At 40.1% G+C, this 15,735-nt stretch overlaps 2 protein-coding genes across 3 annotated transcripts; one reads left to right on the forward strand and one right to left on the reverse strand.

Moving 5' to 3' along the window:
• The first annotated feature begins 1,519 nt into the window (after positions 1–1,519).
• srrt (serrate RNA effector molecule homolog (Arabidopsis)) lies at positions 1,520–10,478 on the forward strand. 2 transcript variants are annotated; one of them, XM_068331734.1, is made up of 20 exons: positions 1,520–1,639; positions 2,160–2,278; positions 2,404–2,532; positions 2,617–2,763; positions 2,911–3,099; positions 5,295–5,464; positions 6,165–6,346; positions 6,416–6,520; positions 6,614–6,770; positions 6,890–7,041; positions 7,134–7,195; positions 7,303–7,381; positions 7,537–7,728; positions 7,817–7,981; positions 8,681–8,834; positions 9,226–9,419; positions 9,570–9,729; positions 9,838–9,927; positions 10,017–10,116; positions 10,240–10,478. In XM_068331734.1, exons 2-20 carry the CDS (start codon positions 2,160–2,162, stop codon positions 10,313–10,315), a joined length of 2,622 nt encoding a protein of 873 aa, XP_068187835.1. In that variant the 5' UTR covers positions 1,520–1,639; the 3' UTR covers positions 10,316–10,478. The 2 variants fall into 2 exon arrangements, with proteins under 2 accessions (XP_068187835.1, XP_068187838.1); XM_068331737.1 differs by having other exon boundaries at positions 6,893–7,041.
• A 628-nt stretch (positions 10,479–11,106) lies between these two features.
• On the reverse strand, positions 11,107–13,341 carry mogat3b (monoacylglycerol O-acyltransferase 3b). The gene is made up of 7 exons (XM_068331686.1): positions 13,260–13,341; positions 12,990–13,097; positions 12,715–12,785; positions 12,203–12,407; positions 11,927–12,101; positions 11,338–11,522; positions 11,107–11,261 (listed from the first exon to the last, which is right to left on the reverse strand). Exons 1-7 carry the CDS (start codon positions 13,339–13,341, stop codon positions 11,107–11,109), a joined length of 981 nt encoding a protein of 326 aa, XP_068187787.1.
• Positions 13,342–15,735: the final 2,394 nt, after the last annotated feature.

Genomic DNA, 15,735 nt, shown 5'->3' on the forward strand with positions numbered 1-15,735 from the left:
GAGGTTTGTCATGGAAAGGAGAGGAATGAAGGTTAGCCGCAGTAAGACAGAGTACATGTGTGTGAATGAGAGGGACCCAAGTGGAAGAGTGAGGTTACAGGGAGAAGAGATCAAGAAGTTGGAGGATTTGAAATACTTAGGGTCAACAGTCCAGAGCAATGGAGAGTGTGGAAAAGAGGTGAAGAAACATGTACAGGCAGGAAGAGTTTCAGCTAAAATGAAAGGAAAGGTGTACAAAACTGTGGTGAGACCAGCGATGTTGTTTGGTCTAGAGCAGTGGTTCTTAACCTGGGTTTGATCAAACCCTAGGGGTTCGATGAGTCAGTCTCAGGGGTTTGGCGGAGATGGAGTTCGGCTGTTTTTGCTGAACATACACGAAACACTGCGTACGTTTGACACATTGCGTCAATTCGTGATGACACGCCCCCCTTAGCCATCACTGGCTACAGGTGATCATGCTACATCGATTAGCCTACCTGTGCTACATGGGATTTTGCGCACTCGGTAGTCGATTTAGTCCTGTCATGATGGCACGTCATCTATGTTGAGCAAAAAAAGATCGGACGAATATGTGCATCGTGAATTTATATGTACTGTATAACAGAATGTGATGGGAGTCAGCGTTCTGCATGATTTTCAATATCAAGTTAAGCAACTCTGGTCTCGCACTGGCAAAAATAAAGGAACACTTCCTTAAGCTGCATGTAAAACAAAAGAAACAGACTTTGCTGTGAAAATGACACAAGAATAGCACTTGCCAATGTGAAGCCACACATATCCGAACTGGTCTCTCAACAGCAACAACAGCAGAAGTCACACTAATTTGAGGGTAGGTAATTTCTTGTGAGTTCATGCACTGTCTAAGTTTTGTTCCTTGAAAAAGGTGACATTAATGCACAATTCATTAAATACACCAGTAAAACATATACTTATATCTTAAATTTGAGGGGAAAAAAGTTTTGCTTTTTTTTTTACTAAAGAAGGGTTCGGTGAGTGAGCATTTGAAACCGACAGGGTTCGGTACTCCCAACAAAGTTAAGAACCACTGGTCTAGAGACAGTGTCACTGAGGAAAAGACAGGAGACAGAGCTGGAGGTAGCAGAGATGAAGATGATGAGGTTCTCTTTGGGAGTGACCAGGAAGGATAGGATCAGGAATGAGTACATCAGAGGGACAGCACATGTTAGAGGTTTTGGATGGATTGGATGGATGGATGATGGATGGATGGATGGATGGATGGATGATAGATAGATAGATAGATAGATAGATAGATAGATAGATAGATAGATAGATAGATAGATAGATAGATAGATAGATAGATAGATAGATAGATAGATAGATAGATAGATAGATAGATAGATTGTCAAAAGTCACAAAACAGGAACACAAAAGGAGCTGAAACATCGTGTTCAGAAAATATTTAATCATGGACCGTGTGGCACAAACGACCATGGACGGCATCACAGATTAAATTGTGAGGGCCGCTTTGTACCATTAGGTGGCAGTAGTTCCCTCTGTGTCGTTAGCTGCCTCCGCTAAAAACAATAGAAGAAGACGGAGAATTAGGAAGCAGGCTGGCCACACGACACAAAGCTTATCCACGCACAGAAATTCTGATAGTCAGAACAAGTTATCAGAGGTGGGTAAGATAGTGATAATTTCTTAATATAAATAATGAATGCTTTATCGTGTAGCAGAACACACGTTAGCCCGCAATTCTTGCTAACGATGTTAACATTTAGCATCCTAGCTAGTTCTAAGCCATACCTGAACAAAATCAGAAGTTAATCAATTTATTTCAACTTGAAAATGTCGTGATTTTACTTTCAGTTTTGGCATTTTTATCTGACGTTATTTTATTATTTGGATACAGGATTCATATGTTGAATAAGTGAACATGAGCTAGCTGTGATCCTGGTGTCATATTACGTTTCGTAGCTACGCTTTCGCTACGTAACTACCACTAGGGGATCGTTTAGGTGATACCGGGCAAGGTACCGGTGAATAACTATTCAACTATTTACTGAAAGTAAGATTTGAATTGACATAATTCTATAAATCTTGTCTAATGACAAGTCAATCTTGTCAATTTAAATACAGATTGAACTCTTTTGTGTGAGCAATACAACGCGTACAAATGTGCTTTTTCCTCTGCATAGATGGGTGACAGTGATGATGAATACGATCGCAGGAGGAGAGACAAATTCAGGAGAGAGCGAAGTGATTATGACCGGTCAAGAGAGAGAGATGACAGGCGCAGAGACGACTGGAACGACAGGTAAAAAGAGTTCAGAGGGTTATTACTTTTGAAAGAGATTTAAAAGAAACCTCAAATCCAAAACTGTTTGCGAACTACACATACATAAAATGTATGATATTGTTTTCTGAATACCAATTTCCCAGGGAGTGGGACCGTGGCAGGGAACGGCGTAGCCGTGGCGAGTACAGGGATTACGACAGAGGTCGTAGAGAGAGATTCACCCCGCCAAGACATGACATAAGTCCACAGCAGAAACGGATGAGACGAGACTGGTGAGTTCAGCAGCAATTATAATTCACAGTCTTGACTGCTGGAATCTGCTGTTCTTAAGGCTTTCTCTAATCTGTCCTTGACAGGGATGACCATGGTGGTGACCCTTACCGTGGAGGATACGACTTGGGTTACGGTGGTGGAGGGGGGCCCAGCTATGGTCCTCCACAACATTGGGGTCATCCTGATTTGCATCTCATGCAACCTCATCATGGGATCCCCATTCAGGCAAGGTGAGTGATGGAATCAGGGTTGAATGGACTTCGGTTTTAAAGTGTCCCTTTGTTTTAAGGATTCCATGTTAACTTGTCAATAACCACAACAATTGTCTATTTTGATGACCTATTAAAATGTCATCCAACTTGTTTCTCTTCTGTCAGGCTTGGCAACATTCATGACATGGATTTGGGTCCGCCCCCTCCCATCATGAAGAGCTTTAAGGAGTTCCTTTTGTCCCTGGAGGATTCTGTGGATGAGACAGAGGCAGTCAAACGTTACAATGAGTACAAGCTTGACTTCCGCCGACAGCAGATGCAAGACTTCTTTTTGGCTCATAAGGATGAAGAGTGGTAAGATCTCCTTTGCCTTTGCTTTTGAAGCCCTTCTAAGTATTATTAGCTTTTAGTGTGGTTTTTCTTTGCATATTACTATTTTAATTGTGTAATCTGTGGTTGTCATCTCCAAATTTTTGCTTTTATTTTATTATCATTATTATTTTAGATACAGTGGCTTTTTCAGTAACAGTCTATCAGGTTGGGCCTGATCCTATGATGGGGGGAATGATGGGGTGGTAAAATAGTCATATTCACAATACAGGATTTTTTCAGGTGGTATATATTTCCAATGCACACTATGTTACCAGGTGAAAGTGTGTGTTTGTGCGCTTGGGTTGGAACTCTGCCGTGTGTGATACAGAGGAAAAATACAAACACACAGCCATGTAAAGATGTAAACAACACGCCGTTGTGTAAATAAGATAAATAACATATGGCTGTTTAGTTTGTTCAGTAAAAGGACAAGTTATAGAGTTGTTCTAGGGGACAGGTATCCTTAAATGTCTTCTGTAATCTGGTGAATGTATAGGAAATAAAATTAAACAAAACTAACCTGACATTCAAGGTGGGGCAGGGTGCTGTTGGGTATAATGGTAGGGGAAAAGCTGCAGTAATGTGGAATACTGCATAGAATTTCCATTTCAAGATACCACATGTTTGGTTTAGTGTCATCTAGTGGCAACTGAACACCTTCTGCTCACTCACTCACTCTACGGTGAGGCCCTCTCTCGATCCACGTTATAGCTCGTCTGCTCTGGTCTTCAGTCCAATGTGTTGCACGGTGGTGCAACATATTGGACTGCTGGTCTATGCTGTTCTGTCAACAACACAACAATCCTGAGTTTCAGGTGATAGTACTCTAGTGGAAGCAGGAAATGTTCCATTTTAACATGTCTGAGGCTCTTGCTTCAAATCCGTAAGTGGATCCACCCATGTAGTAGGACCAGGCCCACTATCAGTGTTTATTGACAATGGCTTTTGTTTCTGTGCTTGTCATTTATTAGTGAGCAAAATCAACCCAAATTCAACTTTGGTGCACATATTACTGTTTGATTTTAAATCTGGAGGAGTTCAGACCGAGGGTCCCAAAGATGTTAATAAGCTTATATGTGTCTGAGCAAGTAAAGCAAAACATGTCTTAATCAGCATAACAATTCTGTTTTGTGTCTTCAACTGTTAGGCAAGACAATAACAATACTTGTCTCTAAATTCCATCCCAAAATCACAAATCTGAAAGATTAGCTTGTTTTAGAATTAATGTATTCTGGTTTTTACCAAAAGGGCAATCTATTTGTTTGGGTTGATTTTCTTTTCTCTCTCTTTGTCAGCATTTTAAACTTGTCACGATTCACAGTTGTGCAATGCCTGTTAACCCTTGTTACACTTATTTCACAGGTGTCATGCACAATTGATCTGTTTTGACATAACCATTTCCCCCCCTTCATTCCTACTACTCCGTTGGCAACATATTTTTTTGAAGATGAGAGAAAGTGGAACTCATCAGCAGGATTCAGTCTTAGACAGCAAGGGCATGCGCTGCGCACAATGCAGTTGCTTTTAGACAAACAGTACCAGGGATCTTAGATAGACAGTGAACAGTGTTCCTCGCGTGGAGATTTTTTTTTCTTTTATGTTTGGATCAAATCCAATGCCAAAACCGAATTTGTGTGCATACAGACACATCATTGTGGTGAAGTGGAGCGCATTTCCACAGAAGAGACCCCTCTCTGTATTTATTTGTTAATAAGCAAGCAATAAACAACTGAAAGGTAACTGTAGTCCACTCAATAATCAATATTTTTATTGTGAAATTCTGATTGTTATTGCTAGACTTTTATAGAATCTGCTGTGTTTTTTTTCTCTGAAATAATTCACTACAATAGTCACAAGGTCAAAGCATGTTTACACTGAAACTCCTGACACAAAGAGTAGGTTATACACAACACACAAATGGCAATTTCTCTTGTGATAGTTGACCATCTGGATTAAAAAGATATCTTATGTCTACTTTGTCCTTTAATTACTTAACATATTTTTTGAGTAATGTGTTAAATATAAGCATATAAATAATATTTCTGAGTGCCATTATATGACACTACTGTTGTAATCGGGATATGTAATATGCATTTTTTTTAACTCTTACATTCTGCTCATCCCAACCTCCATCATTCCCTCCCCACTATTTTTGTGAACCCCAACTCTGGACACAGGTTCAGATCCAAGTATCATCCAGATGAGGCCAACCGACTCAAGGCAGAGGCCCAGAGCGCCTTGCATAACCGTCTGAATGTCTTCATGTTCCTGATGGACAATGGCTGGTTTGATAATGTTTCCCTGGATATTGAACAGACCCCAGCCATCATCAAGGTTCTTGATGCAGGTGAGACCACTGATGATATAGTAATAAAAAAAACAATAGCAATGTATAACGACTGGTGGATCTCACTCAAGACACTTTGGCCATATGCAAATTCCTTTTTTTAAAAACTGTACCACTTGCTTTCCAGTGCCCCTCACTCTTTGACTTGCCTCTCAAAACAGAGTTATGTTGTATTGGTTAAAATTGTTCAACTGGGAATGCCACTTGTCACATAATCAGAACATAAGTTACGTTATGGTGAACTATCTTACCGTAGACATTTATACATTTGCAAATGAATCTACAAACATGCAATCCTGTTGCTGCTACCAATAGAAACTAGTGGCAAATGTGACCTGATTAACAGGATAGAGCAAAAAAATTGGTGGAAAAAAAAAAAAAAAGCACAAGCAGAACATTTGTGTTTATTGTCCAAACCTCGAGAAGAGGAAGTAAAAACACGTAACACAAATGAACTTTACAACAGTCCAGTTACAAACTCATGTATATGTACATTAAACATGTACATGAACATTTAAAAGCACTTCATCTGTAAGGCCATGTAAAGGACAAGTAGCCCTCCATCCCCTGAAGAAACAGGACACACTACCCTACGCATGAATGCACACAATGGAGGGGTGGGGGAAAATGCTATGCCTAAAAGAGAAGAACTGAAATTGGACCTCCATCTACACTAAACTTCTCACCCTTCTGACTTCAGCTGTGATAAAGATGGAGGGAGGGACAGATCACGATCTTCGCATTTTGGACCTGCCGTCCGAGCAGGAGGAAGAAAGGGAGAAGTCGGCATCGGTTTCAGGCATTGAACCTCCTAAAAGAGAGCACAGCAAAATTCTGGATGGCGATCGCAAGGCCTCGGTAGAGAAAGACAAAAATGTGAAGGTAGGCAGAGATTACTTTGTTCAAAAGAGATTTTACAGTCCTGTGTTGTTGAGCTAAACTGTTTCACAGGAGGACAGCAACAGTACCGAAACACCTGGTGCGACCGAAGGGGTGGATGTTAAAGAGAAGGCAGAGAATGAAGCCACAAAAGAAGAAATGCCTGAACCCAAGAAAGTAGGGGTTGTATTACTTACCTGAATTGCTTTCAGGCAGTGGATAGAATCAACCCATAAAGTTCTCATTGCTTTATTTGTTGTTGTTTATCAGCCAAGGAGAAAGAGAAAGCACAGCGGTGACAGTGATGATGAGGGCAGTGGCTCAGAGAGCGAATCAGACTCCGACACTGACTCAAATTCCAACTGCTCTGATAAACCTGTAACCAAGGAAGAGGAGGACAAGGAGGAGGAGGAAGATGAGGTTGATGGTGCGGAATCAAGATTCGACATAGGGCCTGTTTTTTATTTTCAGAAAGACACTGTTTCTGGTTTGAATATTTGTGCCTTATAAAGATGCTCCTTTGCTTTGTCGCTCGTCCAAATGAAGAAGAGGAGAAACCAAAGGAGAACGCTAAGGAGGAGAAGAAAGAGGAGAAGAAGTCCAAAGATGACACCCCCAGACCACGGCCCCTCCACAGGACCTGTTCTCTCTTCATGAGGAGCATTGCTCCTTCTATTTCCAAGGCTGAGATTATTTCTGTGAGTTGAACGCGTGGTTCCCTGAACAATCCAGTGATGTTTAACCCGTGTTTTGATTTTAAAACAAGCATCCTCGTTTATTTTCCTCTCAGCTTTGCCGGCGATACCCTGGGTTTTTACGCGTTTGCTTGTCTGACCCCCATCCTGAGCGGAGGTTGGTTAAATGTAACAACTTGATTTACATTTATTACATTTATTTATACGATTACATTTATTTACAAAAGACTACACAATGTCTTCATGATCCCGGTGCTGCTGCAGGTTTTTCAGACGTTGCTGGGTAACATTTGACCGCAGTATCAACATTAAAGAAGTTTGCTGGAATCTTCAAAATATTCGTGTAAGTGTTTTTTTATATTGCAATATAGAATGTGAACCAGAACAGTTTGGACAATATCTTAATTCACTTGCTCTAGATTTTTGTTTGGTTAAGGTCAGTGTTGTCTGATCCACTGCACCCATCTTAAATAGTAATTCACATTTTACCCCTTACAGCTCAGAGACTGTGAATTGGCTCCGGGGGTGAATCGAGACTTGGCCCGGAGGGTGCGTAACGTTAACGGCATCACTCAGCACAAGCATGTGCTCCGCAACGACATCAAGCTGGCTGCAAAGCTCATCCACACGCTGGACGACAAAGGAGACCTTTGGACCAACAAGTTCCAGGATGACGGACAGAGCGCAGAGGTGCGTCCCGATCCGACAAGTTCAGCTGCTCGAATAAATTAGCTCTTACTAAAAAAATCATTCTCTGTGCAATGTCGGATTTCAAAAGTTGACAGCTCAGAACCCCATCATGAAGAATATCACAGATTATCTGATTGAGGAGGTGAGCGCTGAGGAGGAGGAACTCCTGGGTTCAGGGATGGATACTGAGGAAAGTACCAAGGAGGGGAACCCTGCAGAGATGACCGTGGAGAGGGATGACAAGCTAGCCAAGGTTTGATGTAGACCAAAAGCAGCACAATTACCGAGTCAAATGTTTACAATTCAGTTCTCTGCTGTTTTTTGAAAGCATGTGTGACTCCATTTATCCTTTATATCACATGTGCCAAACTCAAGGCCCGGGTGCCAAATGTGGCCCGCCACATTTTATGTGGCCCGCCAGAGCATAAAAGGTCTGAGTGTCTAAAAATAAATAGGTCAGAAGTGTGCTTTGACCAAAAACTACATTACCCACAATGCAGTAATTAAGCCCATTTTAACATCGACGAAATTGTTTTGAACCAAGTTAATGTTCTAACTTGTATTTGATGTTATTTTTCTTTATTCATTGATCGTTGACTGATGGACTTATGTGGGTTTCATAACCCGACAAAAGAATTTATTTTAAAACAGCAACAAGCAAACATTTTTTCTGTGTAACTGTAATGTTTGTAACTTGAGTAAGTAATAAATTTAGAGCTATTCAACATTAAGGAGTAGTTACATTTGTATTTTCAATTGCATTGACTTACATTTGTTACAATTATTAGTTACTTCTGGCCCTTTTAGGACAGCTATTATGCTGATGTGGCCCTCGGTAAAAATGAGTTTGACACCCCTGCTTTATATACGGAGTCGTTGACACATTTTACCAATTAGCATAGAAATTGTTTAAATTCTTCCTGAAGTGTTAACGTACTCCCCGTTGGTCCAGGTTTTAGATCGTTTGATCGTGTATCTGCGCATTGTGCATTCGATCGATTACTACAACACATGTGAATACCCCAGCGAGGATGAAATGCCCAACCGCTGTGGGATGATCCATGTGCGTGGGCCCATTCCACCCAACCGCATCACACAAGGCGAAGGTCAGTCTTTGTCCCTGGTGTGTTAGATAACATGGAAGAACAAGAATGTAAATATATTGATTATGTGATAGAAGCGTTCATGCAAGAAGTCTGTGTTCCTGTGAAGCTTTGTGCTGCAAAGCATTTTTCATTTCTTTTATTTCTTGATTTCTCTAAAATATTTTAACCTTAATTTTCCATGTAACTCATTCAAATCATATTTTACATATTGTAGATGCTGGTTTGTACTCTAATGCATGTACAGTATAATTTTAATGTTGATTGGGAACATATTGTGTTATTTAATTACTATTTATGTTGAAATTGTGGACTGAACTACACAGTATGTGGAAAAATGCATTAACAGAATTTGGATTGATTCCTAAGGATCACATTGAATGTGTTTCAACAGTGCAACAATGGCAGAAAATGATGGAGGAAAAACTGAGTCCTTTATTTAGTGTTAAAGAAACTTTATCTGAGGAAGAGGCAACAAAAATGGGCCGCAAGGATCCTGGGGAGGAGGTTGAGAAGTTTGTGTCTGCCAACACTCAAGAGTTGGGAAAGGACAAATGGCTCTGTCCTCTAAGTGGCAAGAAATTTAAGGTGAGCTTTAAATTTAGTATACAGGACTTTGTGACACATGGAAATGGAATGTCATGCACATTTCCAGTATTCCTGTAGCATGACTTTTTGCTTGGTTACTTCATTTGCAATTGAAGACCAAGATCAGCTTCATTTCAAATTAATTTCCAGGGACCAGAGTTTGTACGGAAGCACATCCTTAACAAACACGGAGACAAAATTGAAGAAGTGAAAAAAGAAGTGGCGTTCTTTAACAATTTCCTGATGGATGCTAAGAGACCGTCACTGCCTGAGATTAAACTGCCTCCCCTCCCAAGCCAGGGAGGTCAAGGTCAGCACAGGGTTTCTCGAGACTCAGAAAAAAGTTCAAGTACTTTGAAAAATGTTCTGATTTAATATATTTTGCTGACAACCATATACCCCTTGGTTTTCACTTTAGGTCTGCTTTCTCCCAGCATGCCGTTTCCTCCTCAAGGTCCTCAGGGTCCAATGGGCTTCGCTCAGCCTCGTCCACCGCTGATGGGCTATGGTGATACATTCTCACCCTGGTCTTGTGTTCTTACTGATAGTGAAAATGCCTTTTGCTACCTTTTGGTTTGATATGGGCTGTTTCAACAGGTGGACCCCCTTACCCCCCAAATCAATACGGAGGAGGCAGAGGCAACTATGACAACTTCCGTGGACAAGGTGGCTATCCAGGGAAGCCACGGAACATCCGGTGAGAGCGCTGTGTGCTTGATTTTTGTTGTACAATGAGAGGTCTATTTTCTGCTGTTATCCTTCAACGATTATTTATGTTCTTGGGTTATTGTTTGTCTCCTTACATCCTTAAACATCTCAGAATGTCACGAGGTGACCCACGTAACATCATTGAGTATCGTGACCTGGATGCACCAGATGACATCGACTTCTTTTAAGGAGCTCTCCTGGTCCTTGGAGTATTTACTCTTTGTAAATGTTCTTTCTTGCTAACAGGAATTGATTAGATTATTTGTTTTCCGAAATATTTTATTTACTAATGTGCAAGTAGAATAGGCTTATGCTGTCAACTGTTATTCAATAAAGTTGTGCTTTGACTTATTTGCTTGTTTTTTTTGTGTTTTTGTGTGAAGGATTTTCTTTGTCCTGCTTCAAAGAAACTGTTTAACCAGAGGGGAAGGAAGGTCGCCCCCTACTGGATAAACCTTTGAATTTAATGGATGTCAGCTGGTAATTTAATTTGATGCTCCTACTAAACAGAAATCCACAGACACCTCAGTGGTGCAAGAAATGTCTATTGTAAGTGTTTAGCAGTAAAAAAAAAATAAACATGGACAAATTGTCGATATCAAATAAAATATGAATGTTGTCATGTTAAAGTGTGCCCAGCAGATATACAGTATAAGAACCACAGGTCAAATGTACAGCACACTATCATGAGAAAGCAAGTATGCAGACACATTTCTCCATTTATTTTTCTTGTGCTCCGTGTCCATTGCACCTCTATTTACTTACATTAGAAATGCTCATTCTGAATTGGTATGAGAAATACAGTTTACCAAGGCCTTTATATTTTCACTGCTTTGTGAACAAATATAGCTTAAATTTTTAAGACACACATTTTAAATAATTTCAAATACAGTCACAACTTACAGTATAAAGGAAAAAAATCCAGAGAGTTGAAACCCCTTTAACAGCAAAGAAACGGGTTCATATAGCGAGGAGACGACTAAATGATCTGAAGCTTATGATCTGCAGAAAGACCACAGCTGACTTTGTGCTCGTGGAATAACTTTGTCAGTTCATCCATGTAGAGCCTGTGATAGTGATCGATTTCATCCTCAGTCGGCGTGATGCTCTTTGACACTGAGATTGGACTTCCCACTGGAAGAAGCAGTGTTGGATCAAATATGGCACTTAGCAGAATGCCAAGCTTCATGGAGATGGATAAAATACTCACCAACGATTGTGATGGGAGTTCTGTAAGGTATAAATGCCAGGCGCTCGCCAACAAATAAGCATGGAGCAAAACCCACAATCTTTTTGAACAGGTCCTGTAATTTTCGACCAAGACTGCCATCCGAGAAAATCACCTGCTTGAAGAGCTCATTCTCTCCAAAGGAGTAAACAGGCACGAGATCAGCCCTGAAGAGGATCATCAGAGGGCATATCAGTCTGTCACACAGTTGATTGATCGTTATTACAATACAGTGATGCCAACTGATACCCAATGCTGGGGGCGGTGAGTTATACGTGAGGACTTTAAATGTGTTTCACAGTATCTTGCTTTCAAGTAAATTCATATTTGCATCATGGTTGAAAAAGGATTTTCCACCCTTTTGTGCAGTTCAAAACTGGAACTTCATACAAACATTGGATCGTGTAATAAAAATGATCTTACTTTTGCTTTTACAGACTCATTGAACTCACTTTGACCAAGGCAAACTTTGTGTCTTTTTCCACATACTTTCTCTTGTCAGCTTTTGTCATCCAAGCACTATTTCTCTTTAGGTCAGCTTAGCTGTACCATATTTCATTGGTTTTCTTACCCAAACTCAAGAGCCATCCTGACAAATCCCTTCCTCTGCTTTACAACCACTGTGTTGACTCCAGGAAAGGAGGCCAGAGATTCAGCAGCACCGCCAATCACAATCACGATTGCATTACCCTTACCAGTTTGAGAAAGGAGATGGGTAATGCTTGGTTTGCTGACTGGACAAAGACCTTTGCAAAAAAAGTAAAACAGCAGTTTAGCTCAGCTGTTGGACACTGACGTGTCATTTAAATGTAATATTTGATCATTAATAATTCAGTCTCATACATACCTCCACTCATTATATACTCCCTAAAGATTGGCAGCCTGAAAAGTCCAGCCAGTATCACCAGGGTGGATTTCAGCCCAGGAAACATCTCAGCAAAGCCACAGCTTTCAGTGCTGAAGCAGGTAAAGGCCCCAGCACTCATGATGCCATGTGGATGACAACCCAGGATGTAGTTCTTGTTGGGATTCAACTCGGCCGTTTTCACCAACTGAGCAAGGAAATGTCATCTTAGTTAATTCTAGTTTCCTGTATCAGAGGAGTGCAACCGCGGTCACAAAGCCTTCAGGACACTGTGCAAAATGTAAACACAACAGCATCTGACAACTCAGAATCAGGTCAGAATTTGTATACATATTATTTATTCTTATTTATTCTCAAAAAAAATTTTTTAACAGCTTAAAAAAAGATATTCTCATGGGCAGCCACATTAACGCCCCGCCACACTGATTTGTCAATTTTTATTCAAGTTCATTCAAATCAGATCACCCTGTTAAAAGAAACAACCTGCAACTTACTTTGACTGGAAAAAAGTCTCTGAGGTGCCTCCACACCTTCCAGTTCCTCGTAAATGTGCTTCTCCTGCCACCTGATTGAGACATTAGACGTCACACTGAGTGACCACTAATTTCCACCTCCAAATTTCCACGTACAAACAGCATCTTTTGTATACTGATTGTTGTAGTTTAGGGTTTTTTGTAGTTACCATACCAAAATGAATATGAACACTGCATAGAGAATTAACCTAACATACTTGCTACGATGGATACTTGAATGTTATCGTTTCCTTTACCTCTTTCAGGGGTTTCCCAGTCAATCACCAGCCATATGAAGTACAGGACAGAAAGTGGCCAGAGCGAAGTAAACATTAGATAAACCATCAGGATTGCACAGCCCAGTCCTGAAGGTGGACGATCACATAGACGCGTTGCATTCATACAACAGGTGGGAAAAAGAGATACAGTAGAGTTAATTTAGACAGCTTAGCTTTATAATATCTTTGCAAACTAATGTATATAAAGTTATAAACATGAATTAATTATAGCTTGTGGTTGTATCTTACCTAGGAAGAGGAAACTCAGCACCCATTGTAGAACACTCACTACCTCTAACAGCTCCTTCCCCTGAGTTTTTCCTTTAGTCATTCCTGCGACATGTATTCAACTTAAGTCAAGCAGTAATATTTTAAACTGTAATTCAGTTCAATAAAGGCTGTGATTACAGAACTTATGCAAATAACGGTTAAAAAATAAACACATGTCCATATCTCATGGAAATAAAATTCCATCCACAATCAGTACAGTACTTTAGTTTGTGATCATAATCCTCCTCATGGGAAATCTTCAACTTGCACAAACAAGGTATCTACATGCTGAATAAAGTTGACAGCAAACCAAGACGGGAGGATGTTTAATTAGATAGCATAAAACTTGGGTGATCAGTGTTTGAATGAATTTGACAATAAAACACAATAAAACACAATTTATGGTTATAATGCAAAAATATAAAACGTAATGTTCTACCTTATTAGAGGTTATTCCAAATTTATTTTTGAATGGATGTAGAATCACCAGCTCAGCAAGTGCATGAAGAGTAGCATGCACTTTGACCAGATCATGTTAACTACTGATAACAAATCCACTCCCCCAATACTTGCAAGCAATGTCCAAGATAAACGGAACTGTTTTACAGTGAATTCTTTAGTGCATTGGATCTGTGCAGCATCTTCTTCAGTTACATCATTATTGGATGACATGTGATACTTTCTCATTTGAATACTTTGGTGGCTGTACTTTAGGACAAAAACACTGCACTCATGTTTTCCCCAGATGATAAATACAAAATTTGGTATTACTGTATCTTAATCTGTCAAAAATCTCTGGGTTTTTGGAAAAATTGTTTTAATTGTTCAGATATAATACACATCGCAGTTTCCTCAGGTGCAATAAATACATCTTCTCTGTAGTTCCAAAAACTATCAGCAGATGTTTCACACATAAAAGTTTTTATGGTAGTGAAAGGAATCTGTGTATTAAACCAACACAGCACTTTCAAAGTAAAACACTGAGCTGCGGCAGCACTTTCAGACGTACAAACATAAACAACTTCAATGTATAAACCTTTCTTTAACATTGCTATGTACACCTATGTGGTGATGAGTCACTGTCAGCTCTGAAGAGGGACTATTTCAGTGCACAAGCTGCACACCTGCCAAGCTGATTGCTGGGTAATTACCTCAGGTTTGATTGGAGGGGATGCTGTGTGGGCTTTGCAATGACAGTCCCATGTCTCACAAGCCAATAAGAATGGTAAAAGTGCAACTTGTCCCGCCCCTAGCAGGTGCAACAGACCAGACAGGTGACTGAAAGAGATGTCAATCAGGTGCATTTGTACACGCCCACACAGTTCTAAGAGCACTTCTAATCAGGAGAACACCAGAGGGTTTGGACGGTCTAGTGTCTTCCACATCAGACATCTCCTGTTATCACTTGTTAGAAGATGTAAAATTAATCTTTATTAGCTGGAACTAGTGAGTGATTTATTTTTAATTTTAAGTTAGGATCCAGTTTAAAAGTGTCTACATAACATCCCAGTTTTTGTTTTAGAAACTGTGCTGATGGTGAGACAACTGTTGGGTGGGAGTATTCACTCTATTGCTGCAGTGATCCTAATGAAACATGTCATGTATGAATCCAGTTATTTGTTCTAAATTGTGTTTAAAATCTTTTTAAAAAAGTACAACTTTATTTTCTGATTTCTTTGAGGTCAATGAAAAGAACCCATATTTTGTTCCTTGGCATCTTTTAATTATTACCTTATTCAGAAGCAAATTTCCAGGGTTACAGCAGGAACCCTACTCTTCACGGACTAGCACAACCTCCAGGTGACGTCATCCTGCCATCCTTTCATTGCCCTGGTGAACTCAGCCAAACCAATCCATCTCCAACATTTTCCCAGCCATGACGTTCTAACATGAGGTCTTCTCCAGTCTCCATGCCTTTTTATAGAGATGTGTTAGTTTTATATGGGAGAATTAGCTGGATGACAACATCCTAGAACATCTCTAAAACGTATGTTGTCTTTGTGAAGATGTACAGTGTGTTGAAAATTATCACAAAACCAACATGTGTCCTCAAACTGGGCAAAAAAACCCAAACAAACAAGAAATCCCCGGAGTCTAATTTGACCTATTGCTGAAGAAAGTTGAATCAATCACTGCAGTGGGTAGATGTGAACTTCAGCTGACATACTTTGACCTCTGCACGCTGTTTGTGTAGCAATGGCTGGTCCAAAGACTTCTCTGATAATAAAATATCATGAACCAGGAACACTCCTTTCCTACTGCCTCTCGGCTGTCCTGCCTATACGGTACTTAAGGGGCGTACCAGGTTCACACAGCATGTGTAGGACAGGTGGTCATGTCACCAACTATCGCTTAAAACACCTCATTTTAATATTCAAATACAGATTTAAGTTTTCAATACCGATAAAACATCATATAAGCAGGCGTTGTCCTTCATATAGGCTCTGTAGTGGCT

The sequence above is a fragment of the Antennarius striatus genome, chromosome 13 (assembly GCF_040054535.1).
Source record: "Antennarius striatus isolate MH-2024 chromosome 13, ASM4005453v1, whole genome shotgun sequence".
NCBI classification, from domain to species: domain Eukaryota; kingdom Metazoa; phylum Chordata; class Actinopteri; order Lophiiformes; family Antennariidae; genus Antennarius; species Antennarius striatus.